This window comes from Suricata suricatta, chromosome 1, assembly GCF_006229205.1.
Source record: "Suricata suricatta isolate VVHF042 chromosome 1, meerkat_22Aug2017_6uvM2_HiC, whole genome shotgun sequence".
Classification (NCBI taxonomy): Eukaryota; Metazoa; Chordata; class Mammalia; order Carnivora; family Herpestidae; genus Suricata; species Suricata suricatta.
The window spans coordinates 135569501-135591808 of NC_043700.1; the positions used below are offsets into that span (position 1 = coordinate 135569501).

Consider the following 22308-nt stretch of genomic DNA (forward strand, 5'->3'; position numbering starts at 1 on the left):
GAGCCCAGCTTCCATAAGACCAGAAGAAGCACTGATTTCTTAAGCTGTGACTAGACGTCCTTGCTAGAAAAAAATGTCAGGTGAATTTCCAACAGAGATATGACAAAGATTACCTTAATGCCCTTTGGGTCCAAGTGGTTTCTGTCCACCTGCAAGGTAGATCCTGTTCCTAAAACCTCAGTATTTTTCAGATAATTTTCATTGTATGGTTGCTTTTTTTGTTGTTGTTTTTACATCATTGACTTCATCAGACTTATAAGTAAGATCCTTTTATCTCGTTTTAAAATGTAATCCACATTTATGGACTCATTAAGAAATTGGCATTTTTATTTTCTCAAGGTCGTTTTTATTTGTTCATCTCTCTGCCCTTGCCCTTTGTCACTTCATGTAGACACGGTACCTCCACAAAGCCCTGGACCATTGCTGAGTTAGATTAGTACCTTGAGTTAGTGCATTTCCCACATCCAGGAATAGAGCATAAAACTTGGAATCATAGTGCCTAGATTTATGTCCTGATTTTTTCACTTAATAGCTGTGGGGCTATTTCTAAACCTCAGTTTCATCATGTGTAACTTGAGGCTAAAAGTACCCGCACTTCAAAAGTTGTTTTGAAAGGCTAAGTGAGAAGTCCATAAAAATAGTTTGCAAACTGTAAATCACAGTACCCATGTCAGGAACAGTTATGCCTTTTTCCCTTCGTGACTGGCTCCCAAGATGACCCTGAATTAACATGAACGACTGCTATATCTTTTCCCTTTGGGAGCCAAACAAGCTGTCTGCGTGTGGTGGTCAAAAGGCAGTGTTACTGTTCAGTTTGTCATCTGCTCCAGGTCAAATCCTGATGCTTCAGCCAACGGCACGGAAAGTTCGCACTTGAGCTGTCCTTCATTCAAAGGGCAGGGTAGGCTGTCGGGCTGCGCTCACGTCCTGCCAGCCTGCCCCTCGGCTGCACCAGGCGGGCACGCCTGCCCCACCCGGTCCGCTACACGCAGTGAAGAGAGAAACCTTGGTTAATGCGTTGAACACTTTTCCTTCAAAGACTCTAGTATGAAGCAGCCAAACGATTAATGAGGAGGGACAGAGTGTGAGAATGAACAGGATGAGTGAATGTAGAACATTGGCACTGAGCTTCTGAGAAAAAGGGACCTGGGTAAATATCACACGCCCTTATTTCATACTGCGGGGCCGATCAGCATATTTTTACCCATCGATTTTAGGGTACCTCTGTTCTCCTCTGCATAGGAGAGTTCAGGCACCTCCCACTAAGTGTGGGTTCTTGGGTGTGGAAAATGTATAGTGGTTAGAAAGGGTCTTTGAGAGGTCAGCCACTCCAGCTGGTCCTTCGGTGGAGGGGGTGGGGTTATGCTTACGTCACACTAGGGGTGTGACTGTGGTAGTCCGTCTCAGAGTACCTCTCCGTCTCCTGCCATAATACGTTCCTTGTATCCAGCCCACATCCCCACCCTGAAAACACAAGACCTATTTATTCCCAATTGTCCTCCAATAACAAAGGTTCCAGCGAGAGACAGGGAAGCATTCACATGCAGTGTCTGACTCTTGGGCAGAAAACAACTGGAGAGAACCCTTTCTGAATTATCGTGAAACATTTAAATGCTTAACTACTTTGCTTAAGTAGAGGACTTCAGGAAAAGTTCTTTTTTAATTTTTTTTAATGTTTTATTTATTTTTGAGAGAGAGAGAGAGAGAGCGAGTGTGAGCAGGGGAGGATCAGAGAGAAAGAAGGAGACACAGAATCTGAAGACAGGCTCCAGGCTCTGAGCTAGCTGTCAGCGGGGCTTGAACCCACGAACCGTGAGATCATGATCTGAGCCAAAGCAAGAGGCTCCACCAACTGAGCCGCCCATGCACCCCATTCATTCATTTTTTAAATTGGTGGTTCAGCATTTTTTGAAGTTTGTTTATTGATTTTGAGAGAGAAAGTGAGAGAGAGAAAAAAAAATTGCAGGAGAGGGGCAGAGAGAGAGAGACAGAGAGAGGGCAGAGGGAGAGACAGAGCATCCCAAGCAGGCTTTGCACTGTCAGTGCAGAGCCCAACATGGGGCTGAAACTCACGAACCACAAGATCATGACCTGAGCTGAAATTAAGAGTTGGTTACTTAACCAACTGAGCTACCTAGCAGCCCTGGTGGATCAGCACTTTTTATGTGGAGTATTTGAATTTTCTCTACGTTATTGTAATGTTCACATTGCTGCTCCTAAAGAGTTCTTTCTTGTATCTTTTTTTTTGTTAAATTTTTAATGTTAATTTTGAGGGAGAGAGAGAGGGAGTGTGAGTGGGGAACGGGGAGAGAGACAGACAGAGACAGAATCTGAAGCAGGCTCCGGGCTCTGAGCTGTCAGCACAGAGCCCAATGTAGGGCTCGAACCCACAAACTGTGAGATCATGAGTTGAGCTGAAGTCGGATGCTTAACTGTGGCTGAGCCACTCAGGCACCCTGAAAAACCTATTTTAAAAAGAAAACAGAACACGAGTACAATACATCAACTTGTGACCCCAAAGTGCACCTGTGTTAATACCCAAAAATATATCTGTGACAAACCTCCAAAGATAGCATGGAGCAAGGAAATAGAACAGTCTTTGGTTATTTTATTATTCTTTGTTTATCTACAAAGTGCCTGTCACATCATATGCATGTAATAATAAACATTTAAAAGAATGAAAGTAACTATAGGGGCGTCTGGGTGGCTCAGTCTGTTAAGCGACCGACTTCAGCTCAGGTCATGATCTCGCGGTTTGTGGGTTTGAGCCCCACGTCAGGCTCTGTGCTGACAGGTCAGCCTGGAGCCTGCTTCTGATTCTGTGTTTCCCTTTGTCTCTGCTCCTCCCCCATTCATGCTCTGTCTCTGTCTTTCAAAAGTAAATAAAAGTTTTAAAAAATTAAAAAAAAATAAAAGAATGAAAACAATTATAAAAATAGTATCAGAATGGATGCTTCAGGAAGGCAGCAACTTGTGTCCATTTTGTTCACTGATGCACAGTGCTAGACGCATGGTGGCCGTTCAGTAAGTTCCTCCTAATAAGTGAATGAGTCCCACAGCCTGGTAAGCAGATCAGCCTGTGGGGTCACGGAGCTGGGCTTCAGTCCTAGCTCCACCATTTGCTGGCTGGGTGATCTGGACAAGTAACTTAACTTCTCTTTGCTTCAGATTTCTCATCTATAGAATGAGGGTAAAATAGTCCATGTCTGTATTAGTTTCCCGTGGCTGCTGTAACACATGGTCATCAATTTAGGGACCTAAGACAACACTAATTTATTATCTTACAATTCTTGATCTCAGTAGCCATAAAATCGGGGTGTTGTCAGGGCTGTGTTCCTTCTGGAGGCTCTAAGGGGAAATCTACTCCCTTGACTTTTACGGCTTCTAGCAGCAGCCTGCATTTTTTTGGCTGAAGGCCCCTCCCGCCATTGCCAAGCTAAAAGGGAAACATCTTCACAGTCTCTCTGACCTCTGCTCGTCATCACATCTACCACTCTGACCTGGCCCCTGCCTCTCTTTGTAAGAATCCTTGTGATTATGTTGGGTCCACCCAGGTAATCCAGGACACTCTTCCCATCTCAAGATCCTTAACTTCATCACATCTGCAAAGTCCCTTTTGCCATGTTAGACAAAATCTTCACAGGTTCTGGGGATTGGAGTGTGGACGTGTTTGGAGGACCACGGTTCTGTCTACCACACTGCTTTATGTGGTGGTTGTGAGGATTTCATGAGATAATTCATACTATAATTTTGGACCAGTGCCAGGAATGTTATAAATACTCAATAATTGTTAGCTTTTATTACTTTATGATTATAGAGAAACTAGCACCCATGCTATTTCCCAGAAATCAAAGCTCCAGCCTCACATAAAGAATTTTTAAAGATGTATGGATTACCAGTATGTGCCCTTAAGAAGGCTTGGAGAGAATATATAAGTAAAAAAGTTTACTTGAAAGTGGGACAGTATATATTGGGGCGACTGGTGGCTCAGTTGGTTTAGCTTCTGACTCTTGGTTTTGGCTCAGGTCATGATCACATGGTTTGTAGGATCAAGCCCTTCATCAGGCTCTGTGTCTCTCTCTGCCCCTCCCCTGTTCATGTGTGCACATGCGCACACTCTCTCTCTGTCTCAAAATAAATAAACTTAAAAAAAAAAAGAAACAATGGGGCTATATTAACACCACATTCTTCTGTTGCAGCTAACCTACAGTAAGGTCCTGGCCCTGAGCTTATGCTTTTTTATTTTTGTGATTGACATATAATCACCATTTTAAAGTGTACAATTTAGTGGGTTTTTGTATATTCACAAGGTTGTACAACCATCACCACTATCAAATTTTAGAACATTTTCATCATCTTTCCCCAAAACCACATACTCATTAGCAGTCACTTCCATTTCTCCTCTTCCACCAGCCCCTGGCAACCACTAATCTATACTTTCTGTCTCTATGGATTTGCCTATGAATCTATAGAATTGTTTTTAATGTTTTTTATTTATTTTTGAGAAACGGAGAGAGCACAAGCAGGGGAGGGTCAGAGAGAGAGGGAGACACAGAATCCGAAGCAGGCTCCAGGCTCTGAGCTAGCTGTCAGCACAGAACCCAATGCAGGGCTCAAACCCATGAACTGTGAGATCATGACCTGAGCTGAAGCTGGATGCTTAACTGACTGAGCCACCCAGGTGCCCCTATAGAATTTTTTTTAATAGTTAAAAGGTTTGTGTTTTGTTTTTGTTTTTGCTTTTGTAAAGAAAAGTAAGATTATGGTTTTGTTTGAAACAAACAAACAAACAAACCCACACCTGCGCGACCTGTCTCCTGCCCCATGGGGTGCTGGGACCTGGGTGCTGAGCAGGAGGCCAGGCTGGCCCAGGCTGAAGGAGGAGAAGAGCCAGAACTCTGTGTGAGAGCTTCCTCAGAGCCAGAGAGGAAGGGCATTTGGGAATGGAGTTTGACTTTTTTAGGCAAAAAATAAAATTAAAAAAACTCAGCCCACGTGCCCACTTTACAAATGGTTGCCAAGAAGTTGGAACCATCTCTGGCAGCTGACCATTTTATAATTGGAATCATACCATATAGGATCTTTGTGTTTATAAGATTCATGTTTGTTGTAGCATGTGTCAGCACTTTGTTACTTTTTATGACTGAGTAATATTCTATTGTGTAGATACACCAACCTTTATTTATCTGTTCATCAGTTGATGGATATTTGGGTTGTTTCTACTGTGGGCTCTTATGAATAATGCTGCTCTGAACATTTGTGTACAAGTTTTTGTATGGACATTGTGGTGTATATCTTGAATATATAGAAAGGAATGGAATTTTGGGTCATATAGTAATCCTGTGTTTAACTTTTTGAAGAACCACCAAACTATAATTCAAAGAAGCTGCACCATTTTACATTCCCACCAGCAGAGCGCAAGGGCCCTGATTCCCCCACATCCTCACCAACGCTGTTCTTTTCCTTTTTTTATTTTTTAAAAAAATTTTAGCACCATCCTGGTGGGTGTGAAATAGCGCTATGGCTTTGCTGTGCAATTATCTAATAGCTGATGATGTTGAGCATCCTTTCGTGTGCTTGTTGGCCATTTGAATATTTTCTTTGGCGAAATCTCTCTTCAGATCCTTTGTCCATTGTTTAAGTGGACAAACCTCATACTTTTTGAAACCATAAAGAAATAGTATGGTTAACATGGCATTTAGTCAAATGGTCACCTTCTATCTTAGTTCTGGTTCAGTCTTTCGTAGCAGTTGGGCCCAAGTAGGATAGTTTTGTGAAGATTAAGTTCTCAGTTACAGTATCAATTAGGGCTCTCCGAACAACAGAATCAGTGGGAGCGCTGTAGCTGCATTTGTACTATGTATCCACAGAATTTCTACGTATTAAGGAATTGGTTTGTGCAGTTGTGGGGGCAGCAGGTGGTCAGTCTGAAATCCATAAGACAGGCTGGCAGGCTAGAAACTCAGGCAGGATTTCTATATTGCAGAACTGAGAATTCCTTCCTGTCCAGAAAACCTCAGATTTTGTTTTTAAAACCTTCCACAGATTGGATGAGTCCATGCACATTATCCTTGGTAATCTCTTTTACTTAAAGTCAATTGATTGTACACATTCATGGTATCCACAAAATACAGCACCATCTAGACTAGCATTTGACCAAACATCTGGGCACTATAGCCTAGACAAGTTGACACATAAAATTAGCCACCACAGTTTCTTAAAATGATCATATTCACTTATTTTCAGAAAAATGGGACTAATGATGGAGACTATGTTTTTCTAACTGGAGAAGACAATTACCTTAACTTTACAAAGATTGTGGAATGGAATGGAAAAACGTAAGTGTAATAATTGATTTTTAATTATTTTTAAAATTTAAGAAATTTAAAATTTAAAAATTTTTATTTAAATTGCATGTCTACTTATGCACTATTTCAAAAGAATTTTAACATTGTCACTTTTTGGATGAAAACTCTATAAATATGTAAAATGTCTTTATAGTTACTAGTTTGTAAGCCAGGATTGGGACAACACACTTTAGAAACGGACATTAGTGCTGTGTAGCGTGACCTTGGCCGGGCGTGAATCCCAAGCCACGGTAAGTCTCACTTTCCAGGTGGTCATTGGATGATGTGTAGCTGCAGCACAGAGACTTTAAAACAACTTTGTTTTGGGGAAGAGGGAAGAGTTTCTCTTTTTAATAGTGACTGTGGACTATTCATATGTTTTTCTTTAAAGATAAAATACAGTCGAGTTCCCTATTATGGTATTTCAGAAATTTTTTTTTAACATTTATAATTATAAACAAACTATTTCTAAAAAAGGAGCCGAGGCAGTTTGCAGTAAAGCTACATAGGAGACAAGATAAAGTCTTTAAGTCAGAGGAATTAGAAACCTTGGAGAGAAAAGGAGAGTATTTCTTTAGGGACTGAGGTAAGATTCATTATATTTCTAGCTAAGCATCCCAGAAATACATGCAAAAAAAATGGTATGGAATATAGGGGAGCCCTGTCTACTACCTTCTGAATTTTTCTGTAAATATCAAACTATTTTTATTTTTTTAATGTTTATTTGTTTATTTTTGAGAGAGAGCATGTGTACCCACACACAAACACGTTGGGGAGGGGCAGAAAGAGAGAAGAAGACACAGCCTCCGGGAGGGGCAGAAAGAGAGAGGGAGACACAGAATCCGAAGCAGGCTCCGGGTTCCGAGCCGTCGGCACAGAGCCTGACCCCGGGCTCAAACCTGTGAACCCTGAGATCATGACCTGAGCCAAAGTCAGATGCTCAACCAACTGAGCTACCCAGGTGCCTCTCAAACTATTGGTAAATAAAAAGCTAATTTAAATTTTAAATATTTGTGCATGTGTACACATGCAGACCACCACAGACACCAAAATTGATAAGATACCTGAGAGAATAAGAGAGAAACTGGTCACAGTGTTGCCCCTGGATGACCAGGCAGCTGGCCACAGGGACGTTTACTTGTAAACAGGACATAGCTGGGTTTTGTTTTACACCCAGTCTGTTGTTTTCTTCCCAATCTTTCAATAGCAGAGCATAATCCTTGTAAATACTTGTAATTATTGATACAATTATAATATAGTGATATATTATTTAATATATTAGACCTTTTTCTGATTTATGTCTATTCTACCCTCAGATTTTATGGTGTATGTTTAACAGTTTGTCCTGACAAAATTGAAAGTTGTCTATTGTCTCCCCTCCCAAACAGGACAGTAATGTTACCCATTTTGTAACATATTACACCCATCTTCCATACTGTTCTTGCCTTCAACTTGTTTCACATTCTCTGGAAGCCAAATATAAGCAGAATGTATATCATTTTTATAGTAACTTCTTAATTAAATGTACCAATGTATTTTATTAAATTTTCTTTTTTTCTTTCTTGTGCATTTTTATTGAAATTCTACTTAGTTGACATACAACGTAAGATTACTTTTAGGTGTAAAATATGGTGATTCGTCACTTCCATACAACACCCTATATTGTGCACTTCTTAATCCCCATCATCTGTTTTTTTAATTATTTTAGGGTTTTATTTAAATTCTAGTTAGTTAACATATAGTGTAATATTGGTTCCAGGAGTAGAGTTTAGTGATTCATCACTTACATATAACGCCCAGTGCTCATCACGCCAAATGCTCTCCTTAATACCCATCCCCCATCTAGCCCATCCCCCCCACCTCCCTCCGTCAATCCTCAGTTTGTTCTCTATTGTTTTTTTCTTAAATATTTATTTATTATTTTTGAGAGCGAGAGCAGGGGAGGGGCAGAGAGGGAGGGAGACACAGAATCTGAAACAGGCTCCAGGCTCTGAGCTGTCAGCACAGAGCCGGATGCAGGACTGAATCCATGAACTATGAGATCGTGACTTGAGCCAAAGTCAGATGCTTAACCAACTGAGCCACCCGTGTGCCCCATGTTCTCTATAGTTAGGAGTCTCCTATGGGTTGCCTCCCTCTCTCTTATTTTTTCTCCTTCCGTTATATTTATCTGTTTTGTTTTCTTAAATTCCATGTATGAGTGAAATCATGGTATTTGTCTTTCTCCAAATGACTTATTTGCTTAGCATAATACACTCTACCTCCATCCGTGTTGTTGCACATGGTGAGATTTCATTCTTTCTTAAAACTTTTTTTTTTATTTCATTCTTTCTAATGGCTGAGTAATATGCCATTGTATACATGTGTATACACACACACACACACACACACACACACGCACCACATCTTCTTTATCCATTCATCAGTCAGTGGACATTGGGGCTCTTTCCATTACTTGGCCATTGTTGGTAAGGCTGCTATAAACACTGGAGTGTATTTTTGTATCCTTTAGGTAAATACCTAATACTGCAATTGCTGGGTCATAGGGTAGTTCTGTTTTTAACTTTTTGAGGAACCTCCATATTGTTTTACAGAGTGGCTGCACCAGTTTGCATTCCCACAAAGAGTTCCCCTTTCCCGCATTCTCACCAACATCTGATGTTTCCTGTGTTGTTCTCATTTTAACCGTTCTGACAGGTGTGAGGTGGTATCTCATGCTGGTTTTGATTTATGTATATATTTCCCCAATGATGAGTGATGTTGAGCATCTTTTCATATGTCTGTTAGCTGTCTGGATCTCTTCTTTGGAAAAGAAGAGATTTATATCTTCTGCCCATTTCTTAACTGGATTATTTGCTTTATATGGATATTGAGTTTGATAAGTTCTTTATAGATTTTGGATATTAACCCTTTATCAGATAAGTCATTTGCAAAGATATTCTCCCATTCCATAGGTTCCCATTTAGTTTTGTTAACTATTTCCTTCGCTGGGCAGAAGCTTTTCAGCATAATGAAGTCCCAATAGTTCAATGTTGCTTCTTTCCCTTGCCTCCAGAGATATGTCTAGTAAGAAGTTGCTGTGGCCAATGTCGAAAAGGTTGCTGCCCATGTTCTTCCCCAGTATTTTGATGGATTCCTGTCTCACATTTCAGTCTTTCATCCATTTTGAATTTATTTTTGTGTATGATGTAGAAAGTTGTCTAGTTTCATTCTTCTGCATGTTGCTAACCAATTTTCCAAACACCATTTGTTGAAAAGACTGTCTTTTTTCCATTGAATATTCTTTCTTGCCTTGTCGAAGATTAGTTGACCGTGTAGTTATGGATCATTTCTGGGTTTTGCTACTCTGTTCCGTTCATCTGTGTGTCTGTTTTTGTCCCAGTACCATACTGTCATGATGATAACAGCTTTGTAATAAAGCTTGAAGTCAGAATTGTGGTGTGTCCAGCTTTGCTTTTCTTCTTCAAGATTGCTTTGGCTATTTGGGGTCTTTTGTGGTTCCATACAAATTTTAGAATTGTTTGAGCTAGCTCTGTGGAAAATGCCGGTGGTGTTTTGATAGGGATTTCATTAAATGTGTAGATTGCTTTGGGTAGTATCGACATTTTAACAATGTTTGTTCTTCCAACCCATGAGCATGGAATGTTTTTCCTTTTCTTTGTGTCATCTTCAAACTCTTTAATAAGCTTTCTATAGTTTTCAGTGTACACAGATCTTTTACCTCTTTGGTTAGGTTTACTTCTAGGTGTCTTATGGTTTTCAGTACAATTGTAAATGGGATAACTCCTTGGTTTCTCTTTTTGCGCTGCTTCATTATTGGTGTATAGAAATGTAACAGATTTCTGTACATTGATTTGCAACGTGAATTTGCTGAATTCATGTATCAGTTCTAGCAAATTATTGGTTTAGTCTTTCAGGTTTTCTACATAGGGTATCATGTCATCTGCAAATAGTGAGAGTTTGACTTTTTCTTGCCAAGTTGGATGCCTTTTATTTCTTTCTGTTGTATGATTGATAAGGCTAGCATTTACAGTACTATGTTAAATAATAGGGGTGAGGGGTGCCTGGATGGCTCAGTTGGTTGAGTATCCAACTTCGGCTCAGGTCATGATCTCATAGTTTGTGGGCTCAGGCCCCGCATTGGGCTCTGTGCTGACAGCTTGCTCAGAGCCTGGAACTTGCTTTGGATTCTGTGTTTCCTTCTCTCTCTGCCCCTACCCCAATCATGCTCTGTCTCTCTCTGTCTCTCAATCATAAATAAATGTAAAAAAATTAAAAAATAAAAAGAATAAGAGGGGTGAGAGTGGACATCCCTGTCTTGTTCCTGACCTTTGAGGAAAAGCTTTCAGTTTTTCCCCATTGAGGATGGTATTTGCTATGAGTCTTTCCTACATGGCCTTTATGATGTTGAGGTATTTTCCCTCTATCCCTACTTTGCTGAAGGCTTTTATCAAGAATAGAGACTATATTTTGTCAAATGCTTTTGCTGCATCTATTGAGAGGATCATATAGCTCTTGTCTTCTTTTATTAATGTGGCATATCACATTGACTGATTTGTGAATATTGAATCTACCCTGCACCCAGAAATGAATCACACTTGATCATGATGAATAGTTCTCAATACAGTTGGATTCAACTTACTAGTATCTTATTGAGAATTTTGCATCCATGTTCATCATGGATCAGGGATATTGGCCTATAATTCTCCCTTTTAGTGGGGTCTTTATCTGATTTGGGAATCAAGATAATGCTGGCCTCATAGAATGAGTTTGGAAGTTTGCCTTCCCTTTCTATTTTTTGAAACAGTCTGGTTTCACTCTTTTTTAAATGTTTGGTACAATTCTCCTGGAAAGCAATCTGGCCCTGGACTTTTGTTTGTTGGGAGATTTTTTTATTTAATTCAGTTTCTTTGCTGGTGATCAATTTGTTCAGATTTTCTATTTCTTCTTGTTGTAGCTTTGGTCATTTTTATGTTTCTTGGAGTTTCTCCATTTCTTCCATATTGCCCAATTTTTTGGCATATAGTTTTTCATAGTATTCTTTTATAATTGCATTTCTGTGTTGTTGGGGTTATGAGCTCTCCTCTTTCATTCATGATTTTATTTATCTGGGTCCTTTCTCTTTTCTTTTTGATAAGTGTGGCTAGGGGTTTGTCAATTTTAGTAATTCTTTCAAAGAGTCAGCTCTAAGTTTCGTTGATCTGTTCTAATGTGTTGTTTGTTTGTGTATCATTTATTTCTTCTCGAATCTTTATTATTTCCCTTTTTCTGCTGACTTTAGGCTTCTTTGCTGTTTCTTTTCCAGCTCCTTTGAGTGTAAAGTTAGGTTGTATATTTGAGACTTTTTCTTGCTTCTTGATAGGCCTGTATTGCTATATATTTACCTCCTATGACTGCATTTACTACATCCCAAAGATTTTGGACTATCATGTTTTCATTTTCATTTGCTTCCATGTATTTTTAAATTTCTTCTTTAATTTCCCGGTAAACCCACTCATTCTTTTTTTATTTTAATGTTTATTCATTTTAGAAAAAGAGAGAGGGACAGGCAAAGAGAAAGAGAAACAGAGACTCCCAAGCAGGTTTCACACTGTCAGTGCAGAGCCCGATGAGGGGCTTGAACCCACAAACTGCAAGATCGTGATCCAAGCCAAAATCAAGCACTGGACACTCAACTGACTGAGCCACCCAGTCATTCTCTAGTAGGATGTTCTTTAGCCTTAATGTATTATGGTCTCTTTAATTTTTTTCTGTGGTTGACTTCAAGTTTCATAGCTTTGTGGTCTGAAAATATGCATGGTATGACCTCAGTCTTTTTGTACTAGTTGAGGCCTGATTTGTGACCCAGTATGTGATCCATTCTGGAGAATGTTGCATGTGCACTCAAAAATAATGTGTATTTTGCTGCTTTAGGATGAAATATTCCAAATATATCTGTTAAGTCCATCTGCTGTGTCACTCAAAGCCATTGCTTCCTTGTTGATTTTCTGCTTAGATGATCTGTCCCTGGTGTCAGTGGGGCATTAAAGTTCCCTACCATTATTGTATTGTGATCCTTGAGTTTCTTTGTGTTTGTTTTGAATTCATTTCTATATTTGCATATTTCCAAGTTAGGGGCAACTGTTAGATCTTGTTGGGTAGGCCCCTTTATTATGATATAGTGCCCTTCTTCATCTCTTGTGACAGTCTTTGGTTTAAAATCTAGTTGGTCTGATAGAAATATGGCTACTCTGGCTTTCTTTTGATGTCTATTAGCATGATAACTGGTTCTTGATACTCTCACTTTCAATCTGGAGGTGTCTTTACATCTAAAATTAATCCTTTGTCGGAAGCATTTAGATGGGTCTTATTTTTTTTTTAATCTGTCTGATACCTATGTCTTTTGATTGGAGCATTTAGTCCATTTACATTCAGAGTAATTATTGATAAATAAGAATTTAGTGCTATTGTGTTATCTCTAAAGTCGCTGATTTTGGAGATTCTCTCTGTTCCTTTTTAGACTTTGTTGCTTTTGGTCTTTCGTTCTCACTCAAGGAGTTTCCTTTAATATTTCTTGCAGGGCTGGTTTAGTGGTCATGAACTCCTTTAGTTTTTGCTTGTCTGAGAAACTCTTCATCTCTCCTTCTACTCTGAATGACAGCCTTGCTGGATAAAGGGTTCTTGGCTGCATATTTTTCCCAGTCAGCACACTGAATATATCATGCCACTCCCTTCTGGCTTGCCAAGTTGCAGTGGAGAGATCTGTTGCTAACCTTATTTGTCTTCCCTTGTAGGTTAGGGATTTCTTTTCCCTTGCTGCTTTCAGGATTCTTTTCTTATCCTGTATTTTGCAAATTTTACTGTGGTATGTCCTGGTGTTGGCCTGCTTTTGCTGACTTTGTTGGGAGTTCTCTGTGCCTTTTGGATTTAGATGTCTATTTCCTTCCCCAGATGAGGGAAGTTTTTGGCTATAATTTATTCAAATAAACCTTCTGCTCTCTTTCCCTTCTCTTCTTCTTCTGGGACTATTATGATAACAATGTTATGCCTTATGGAGAAAACTGAATCCCGTAAGTCTACATTTGTGATCCAATATTTGTCTTCCCCTCTATTTTTCAGCTTCATTATTTTCTATAACTTTATCCTCTATATCACTTACCTGCTTCTTCCATCCTCGTGGTCATTACATCCAGTTAGTTGGTTTTGCCTCTCAGGTATAGCATTTTTTATTGCAGCCTGACTTGTTTTTAGGCCTTTTATCTCTGTGGTACGGAACTTGCCCTGGTATCTTCTATGCTTCTCTCAAGCCCGGCTAGTATTCTTATAATTGTTGTTTTAGTTCTGGCTCAGGCATATTACTTATATCTGTTTTGATTAGATCCCTGGCCGAGACTTCTTGTTCTTTCTTTTGGGATGAATTCCTCTGTCTTGGCATTTTGTCTAGGTGTCTGTCTTCTGTGTATTAGGAAAGTCTGTTATGTTTCCCACTCCTGGGAGTAGTGTCAGTATTAAGAAGACATCCTATACTGTCCGGTGCCTGATGATTCAGCAGGTGCTTTAGGTGTATGTTGTGTGTACTCTGCTGTTGTGTTTTGGCAGCTCTTTCCCTCAGGTCGGTCCTCTGCAGAATTTCTCCTTGCAGAATGGGGAGTGTTTGGACCTTATCCACTGTGTTGTGAGTTTTAACCAGTGTGTTTTGGTCTGCTTGTCTAGAGGCTAAATCCTATATCCCCTAGACTGAAACTTTGCAGCACTCTGTGGTCAGTAGACTTGTTGGGTGCAGGAGGTTTGTGCTAGTCTTCTGGGGGGAAGGGACTGCTGCTGCTCTGGCTCTTGGTGACACTTGTCCTAGTTAAAGCGTGTGCGCACGCGCGCGCACACACACACACACACACACACACACACACACACAAAACACCTGCAGAGTGCAGAGTGCAGTGAAGCAGGGCTTGGTAAAAGAGGCTCAAGCCTCTACTGTGGGCATTGTGCCTCTCTTTGAAGTCTGTCTGTGCTGATGTGCGCAGTGAAAAATGGCATCAGCCAGCTCTCGTTCCTAGAGAGGGGAGTTCACACCTGCTGCTCTTCAGGAAGCCCTCACAGAAGAGCAAACTATCTCCCCCTTGTTCGTCTGAGGCTTCCCCCGGATCCTTGCCTTCACCCTGCCTGTGTCCCAGCCATCTGCCCACGTGGCAGCGCAGTGCTGCTGCATTTTATCTCAGGCACACCAGCTGGGCTTCAAAACTCCAAAAATTAGGGACCTGGAGTGGCACAGACGCACACTGATCCTCCGGGAGAGGGTCTCACTGTGCTGTGACTGGTGCCAGTTTGTCCCAGAAAGGCAGTTGCTCGAATGTAGGGGGGTTGGAGTTTATAGTAAAGGGCAGCAAAAAGTTGATGTCTGAGTTAGCCGCCTTCAGCAGCTGCTCCTCTGCTAGTGAACGGGGCAGCTCAGTGGAGCCCGCCAGCTCTGTTGTTCCTGGGAGGCTGTGCCACCTCCCCAGTGCACTCCAAGGAGGGGCACTGTCTCCCAGTGCGACTGAGGGGATCCTCAGACCACACTGTTCCCGGCCTCTGCCCTCCTTCCCCACAGGAGCACCTCCACGCCCACCGGTCTCCACCCCCCAGGGTGACATAGACTTCTGAAACTTCAGACTTTCGGTTCCACTGCTTATAAAAACTTGCAGTTATCACCCCCTCTCATTATCCCCATCAGTGGTCTTGGGGAAGTGTTTTGTGTGTGTGCAGTGCAATGCCCTGCGTGCTGTGTGCCCTCAGTCCCCCTCCCTGTCTCTGATCAGGGCTCCCTCCCCTACACAGCACCGGTGTTTTTCTTTGTCCCCCAGATCACATCTCCACACCCCTACCTTCCACGGTGTGACCTCTTTTCTCCCTCTAGCAGTGCCGTTGTTTCTCTCTGCCTCAGATGGATTTCCTGGGTGTTCTCAATGATTTGGTATTTATCTAGCTGTGTTTGAGGGAGGAGGCAACTAGAAGGTGCTCCTACCACTCTGCCATCTTAATGCCATCCTTACGAGCTGAACAGATCTGTGCTGAGCTCGCCTGTCCGTGAGCTAGCTCTCAGCTATTGTTCATGCTAAATTGAATCACTGTCTTAAGAAAACGGCTATTCCAAGCCTCTGCATAGGATACTCTTTTTTGCAGGAAGGGAAGAGGATGTTTCTGGATGTTGAGTCTATCAGAACTGGTTTGGGGATCCGGTGCCTACTATTCCCGCTCTTTTCCAATCCTCAAACAACACCCCTCTTGTTTCTGTGTATGAATAAGATTCAGTGGGTAGCTGGCTCCCAATTAAGGCTTGAAAAAAATCTCAAATCAAATTTGATCATCTTGGGCCTTTCTTGTGCTTATCAATTACAGGTACCTTGACTGGTGGGCAACGGACAAGTGCAATATGATTAATGGGACGGACGGAGATTCTTTTCACCCGTTAATAAACAAAGATGAAATTCTTTATGTCTTTGCATCTGATTTTTGCAGGTAAGAACTTTATAAATAAGTTATTTGCCTACAAAACCCCTCAAAAAATGTGAGGAATGTTTGCAGCTACCCTTAAGAGGCCTGGCCATTTATGCTTAATCAGTGATAAAAGCTGATGCCATACTGAGAGACAGTGTGGTGTAGTGGCTCATAGCCTGGGCTCCAGAGCCCGACTGCATTGGCAGGTTTGAATACCAGCTCCAACACTTACGGCTGTGTGACCTTGGGAAAGTTATTCAGCCACTCTGTGCCTCACTTTCCTCATTGGTAGAAGAAGGATAGTTGCCTACCTTAGGAGTCGTTATGAGTACAAATTAGAGTTAGTAGAACACTTAGCCCAGGGCATGTCACAGAGTAATTACACAATGTTAAGTGATGGCTCTTAGTTAGTATGATGTGCTCTGTCAAGCATGAAACTTGACCTGGTCTTCTTCCAGTCACTGGATAACATCTACGTAGAAGATAAATAAATCAAACTGTTGTTCCTTTTTCAAAGTTTATAGGTATTTGCTTAACTGTTGCTTTCCCTTAGTCATTCCTGCTCTCACTTGCCCCGTACGCTCACTTTCTCTTGCTCCACCTACTACTTCATGATTGTGGCTCCTCTTTGGGGAGAAGGCCTCCTGCTCCCCACCCTGATCCCCGTCCCCCCATCTGCCCTTCCTCCACCCTTACCCTCAAACTACCCAGATGAATGGATGACTCACATAGTCTCCATATCCTCCCCACTCCCCCCAGCAAGGCTTTTTATGAAACTTCTCAAATTCCCAAGTGACCTACCTGCATTTGATGCTGTTGATTCAATATTACCAAAAATTGCTGTTCTGGTGATTATTCATAACTTATATAATCGCACTGCCTACCCAGCCAGCCCTGCCAGAAATATTGGGGATGCTATAAATCTCCCTCCTCTCCTGCATCGAATCTGCTACCAGGTGGTGGGATGCCTTCTTAGAAACAGCTCTTGTCTCAGCCCCCACCTGGCCGTCCCTGCTGCCTATGCCACGGTTCACCCCCTTCCGCCTCTCCCGCAGAAACACCACCGCCCCCTCTAGCTGTCTGCCCTTGCCCATACATATCTGTGGGAAGACTGAAGAAACAGAAAATGCATTTGAATGCAGTGAGTGAAACAAGACAAGCTAGAAAGGCAGTAGGAGGCTTTTTAAAAGATGTGGCACAGAGGAAACACATTCTTATCTGGCACAGCCAGTTTTGAAGGGCCATTTGGCAATGATTGGTAAAGCCAAAGACGTGCAAACTCCAAACTCCTTCTCCTGCATAGGCTCCCTGGCCGGGAGAACCCTTGTATAGACGTGTAAGGAAACATACACAGAAAATTTCATTGCAACATGCTCTTTGCCATGAAAAATTGGAAGCAATCTAAGTCTTTATCAAAAGTCTCTATAAAAAAATCTCTCTAATAAATTGTGGTATGATCATATGATGAAATATCATGTAAGATTTAAAATGTAAGAACCAGGCTGTGTGCTGTTATAAATCTTAATAATATAATGTTGAATGAAGAAGCAAATTACAAGAAGAGAACATGGTGTACCATTTATAGAACACGTAAAAGTAGCTAACGGTGCCACATATTGTTTGTGAATGTGCACCTTTGTGAAAGGATGAACACTGGCAAGGCGGGGATGAACCCCAAGTTCAAGAGAGTGGCCACCTCTGGGGAGGCAGAGGACTGGAATCAGGAGTGTTATACAGAGGGCTGCAGTTGTAGCCATAATATATTTTTTATCTACCTGACTAGTATTTGTTGTAAAAGGTATTTATTGTAATGTTTTCTCTATTTTTCCATTTGCCTAAAATACTTTATTTGGGAAATGCCGTAGGGATGTGACTGGGAGGCAGCTCCCATGTTGTCCAGAACCCTGTGAGAAATATCCCACCTCTGGTTCAAAGATGAAAAAGCCAGGCCCAGAAAGCAGTTCCCTTCGGGTTTTAAATGAAGGGCCGAAGGACCACTTGAGACAGAGTCTGTGAGAGTGCCCTGTCTGTCACCTGGGCGCTGTGCAAACACGGGTGTGGTCAGTATTATATAGAATCACTGACGCTCAGTAAGGACTCAAGACAAAATTACATCAAACTCCATTGAAATAAATGACTGAAATAATAAACATTGAAATGAATTCCAAAATATGGACACTATTTTTATTTGAGGGAAATGGGTATCTCAGTATACGTTCAAATCAAATATCTGACTAATGGGACACTTTTCAAGTGCTCACAAAATCTACCCATCTGAGCCCTTTGTGACCTTTTCTGCCTTTGCTCTGCCCCAGCCCCCTTGCTTCTGCTGACAGGTGCCCATGCTGGTCAGCACGACTCTTACTTCTTTCGACGTGAGCCTCCATCCTCAGTGTCATCTTAATTTCCTACCACACTTTTTTTTTCTTGGCTTGTTTGGCTGTTACTACAGTTGCTACTTCTTAAACAAGTTTCATTATAATTCACTTTCTACACTGAGTGGATGGAGTTCCTTTCAAACTTTCTTTTGCAGCTTCATTTACCGCTATACCCTCGAAGCTTTACCCATGCTATACCTGCGAACAGTAGTGAACTTACTGGTTCCGGGCAGATTACACTGACCGGAGCCCCCACTGACCTCTCGTGCTTATTTCCTGACAGATCAGTGTATATAACCTTCAGTGACTTTGAGAGTGTGCAGGGACTGCCTGCTTTTCGGTTTACGGTGCCTGCAGAAGTGCTCGCCAATACCTCGGACAACGCCGGCTTCTGTATACCTAAAGGAAACTGCCTGGGCTCAGGGGTTTTGAATATCAGCGTCTGCAAGAATGGTAAGAGCTCAGAGAAGGGACATACTTACGAGTGTCTAGTGTGAAGGATTAGTGTCGGCCCAAATGAAAGAGTGATACTGACTTTTCAAGAATAATATTTCATGATATGGCTATAGAATGATTAAAAAAATTACTGGCTTCTCTGTAATGCTTGTTTTTTAAAATTAAGATTTAATGGATGTATAACATTATATTAGTTTCAGTATACAATATAATGATTCAATATATGTACATATTGTAAAATGATCACTGTAGGGGCGCCTGGGTGGCTCAGTCAGTTAAGCATTGACTCTTGATTTTGGCTCTGGTCATGATCTCATGGTTCATGAGTTTGAGCCCCATATTGGGCTCTGTGCTGATAGCATGGAGCCTGCTTGGGATTCTCTCTCTCTCTCTCTCTCTCTCTCTCTCTGCCTCTCCCCCATCTCAAAATAAATTAATAAACTTTAAAAAATAATCACTGTCAAAAGTCTAGTTAACATACATCAATCACCATTCATAGTTACAAAAAAGATTTGTTTTCTTGTGATGAATGCTTTTAAGACCCACTCTCTTAGCTACGTAAATATGCAATACAGTACTGTTAATTCTAGTCACTAAGTTGTATAGTACATCCCCATGACATTTTTATAACTGGAAGTTTGTACCTGTTGACCCTTTTATCCATTTCTCCTGCCTGAGCCCTGCTATTCTCTTTAACTATGAGCTTGGTTTGTTGTTGCTATTATTTTTAAAATCCATGTGTGAGATCATTGGTATTTGTCTTTGTCTGACTCATTTCATTTAACATAATGCCCTCACGATCCATCCATGTTGTTGCACATGGCAAGATTTCATTCTCTTTATGGATGAAAAGTGTTCTCATTGTGTGTGTGTGTGTGTGTGTGTGTGTGTGTGTGTGATATGTGTGTGTCTGTGTGTATCTCCCACAACTTATTTATTCATTCATCCGTTGATAGATTATTTCCATATCTTAGCTATTGAACATAATGCTGCAAGGAGCACTATCAATAATAGCCAAATATGGAAAGAGCCCAAGTGTCCATTGACTGATGAATGGATAAAGAAATTATTGTGTGTATATTTACATATATATATGTATATGGAATATTTTTCAGCAATTGAAAGAATGAAATCATACCCTTGCAGCAATGTGGATGGAACTAGAGTGTAGTGTGCTAAGCAAAATAAGAGAAAGACAAGGGAGCCTGGGTGGCTCAGTCAGTTAAGCATCTGACTAGCTCAGGTCATGATCTTGCAGTTTGTGGGTTCGGGCCCCGCATCAGACTCTGTGCTGACAGCTAGCTCAGAGCCTAGAACCTGTCTTCAGATTCTGTGTCTCCTTCTCTCTCTGACCCTTCCCTGCTTGTGCTCTCTCTGTCTCTAAAAACCAAAAAATAAAAAATAAAAAAATAAGAGAAAGACAGATATCATATGATATCACTCATACGTGAAATTTAAAAAACAAAACAGATGAACGTAGAGGAAGGGAAGTAAAAATAAGATAAAACAGAGAGGGAGACAAACCATAAGAGACTTTTAAATGCAGAGAACAAATGGAGGTTGCTAGGGAGGTGTTGAGCTAAATGGGTGCTGAGCGTTAAGGAGGACACTTATTGGGATGAGCACTGGGTGTTCTCTGTAAGTGATGAATCACTAAATCGTATTCCTGAAATCATTATTACACTATATGTTAATTAACTTGGGTGTGAATAATAATAAAAAGTAAGGCTGCAGTGAACAGCGGGTGTATCTATCTTTTCAAATTAGTTTTTTTCCTTTGGATAAATACCCAGAAGTGGACTTGCTAGATCATATGGTAGTTCTATTTTTAATTTTTTGAGGAATCTCTGTACTGTTTTCCATAGTGGCTACACCAATTTACATTCTCACCAACAGGCTCAAGGGTTCCCTTTTTTCCACATCCTTGCCAGCATTTATCACTTCTTTTCTTTTTGATAATATCCATTGTAATAAGTGTGAGGCGCTATCTCATTGTGGTTTTGATTTGCATTTCCCTGATGATTAATGATACTAAGCATCTCAGTACCTGTTTGCCATTTATATATTTTCTTTGGAAAAGTGTCTATTCAGATCCTCTCCCTGTTTTTTAATTAGATTGTTTGGATTTTTTGCTATTAAGTGGCATGAATTATTTATATATTTTGGATATTAACCCCTTATCAGATATATGACTTCCAAATATTTTCTCCCATTTAGTAGGTTGCCTTTTCATTTCATTGATGGTTACCATCACTATGCAAAAGGTTTTTTTCACTTATTTTCTTTAAAGTTTATTTATTTATTTGGGGGGAGCGTGCAGAGAGAGAAAGAGAGAATCCAAAGAACAGAGCCCATGCTGTCAGCATGAAGCCCAACATGGAGTTCAGTTTCACAAACCGTGAGATCATGACCTGAGCCGGAATCAAGAGTCGGATGCTTAACCAACTGAGCCACCCAGGGGGCCTGCTATGCAAAAGTGTTTGAGTTCGAAGTCATCACACTTATTTATTTTTGCTTTTGTTGCCTTTGCTTTTGAAGTCAAATCCAAAAGACCATCGCCAAGACTGATGTCATGGAGCTTACCACCTATGTTTTCTTCTAGGAGTTTAATAAACCATTACATTCAAGTGTTTAATCCATTTGGAGTGAATTTTTGTGTATGGTGTAAGAGAGTGGTCCAATTTCATTATTTTGCATGTGGTTGTTCAGTTTCCCCAACATTATTTATTGAAGATGTTCCCCACTGTATATTCTTGTCTTTTTGTCATAAATTAATGACCATTTATGCATGGGTTTTATTTCTGGGCTCTCTATTCTGTTGATCTGTGTGTCTGTTTTATGCCAATACCATACTATTTTGATTACTACAGGTTTATAATATAGTTTGAACTCAGGGTCAGTTTTGTAACTTCTCTGAACCTCACCTTCCTCAAACACAAAATAAAGATAATAGTTTTAATTTAAAAGGACTACTGCAAATGTTAATTAAAATAGTGTGTATAAAGCCTTTATATTTAATAAGTTCAGAAAATACTGAAGAATAAATAACTTAGCCATGACTTCAGTATATACTATGGGATAAAATAATGTGTAAATGAGATGTCAGAAAATGAAGTAGAAGTCCCAAACTAGGAGGTGTTGAATGGAATTTTAGCCTGCCCCCACCTCCACGTTTACTTATCTATAGAATTGCCCCCCCCCTTAGGAACCAGGTTTGTAGTCAGGAACTTTATAATATTCATCTTGGACTTAAAAAAATTTTTTTTAATTTAACCTTTACTTATTTTTGAGAAACACACAGAGCATGAGCAAGAGAGGGGCAGAGAGAGAGAAAGACACAGAATCTGAAGCAGGCGTCAGGCTCTAAGCTGTCAGCAGAGAGCCCGATGCAGGGCCTGGACTCACGAACCGTGAGATTATGACCTGGGCAAAGTCGGACGCTTAACCGACAGAGCCACCCAGGCACCCCCATCCTGGACTTTTAAGAACCATATCACTCATCTCTGTTTTCCTTAAAATGCAGGTGCACCTATTATTTTATCTTTCCCACACTTCTACCAAGCAGAAGAGAGGTTTGTTTCTGCCATAGACGGCATGCATCCGAATAAGGACTATCACGAGACATTTGCGGACATTAATCCTGTGAGTACACACGTCTTCCTGGTAACAAG

General features: G+C 40.8%; 1 protein-coding gene across 2 annotated transcripts in view; it reads left to right on the forward strand.

The window, feature by feature from the left end:
- The window catches only part of SCARB2 (scavenger receptor class B member 2), a 73018-nt gene that overhangs the window by 40310 nt on the left and 10400 nt on the right, over positions 1-22308 (forward strand). For both annotated transcript variants that reach the window (XM_029944686.1, XM_029944689.1), the window contains exons 5-8: positions 6247-6338; positions 15705-15824; positions 18465-18634; positions 22161-22279. In XM_029944686.1, the coding sequence (XP_029800546.1) occupies positions 6247-6338; positions 15705-15824; positions 18465-18634; positions 22161-22279 (501 nt within the window). The remainder of the gene's footprint in view (positions 1-6246; positions 6339-15704; positions 15825-18464; positions 18635-22160; positions 22280-22308) is intronic.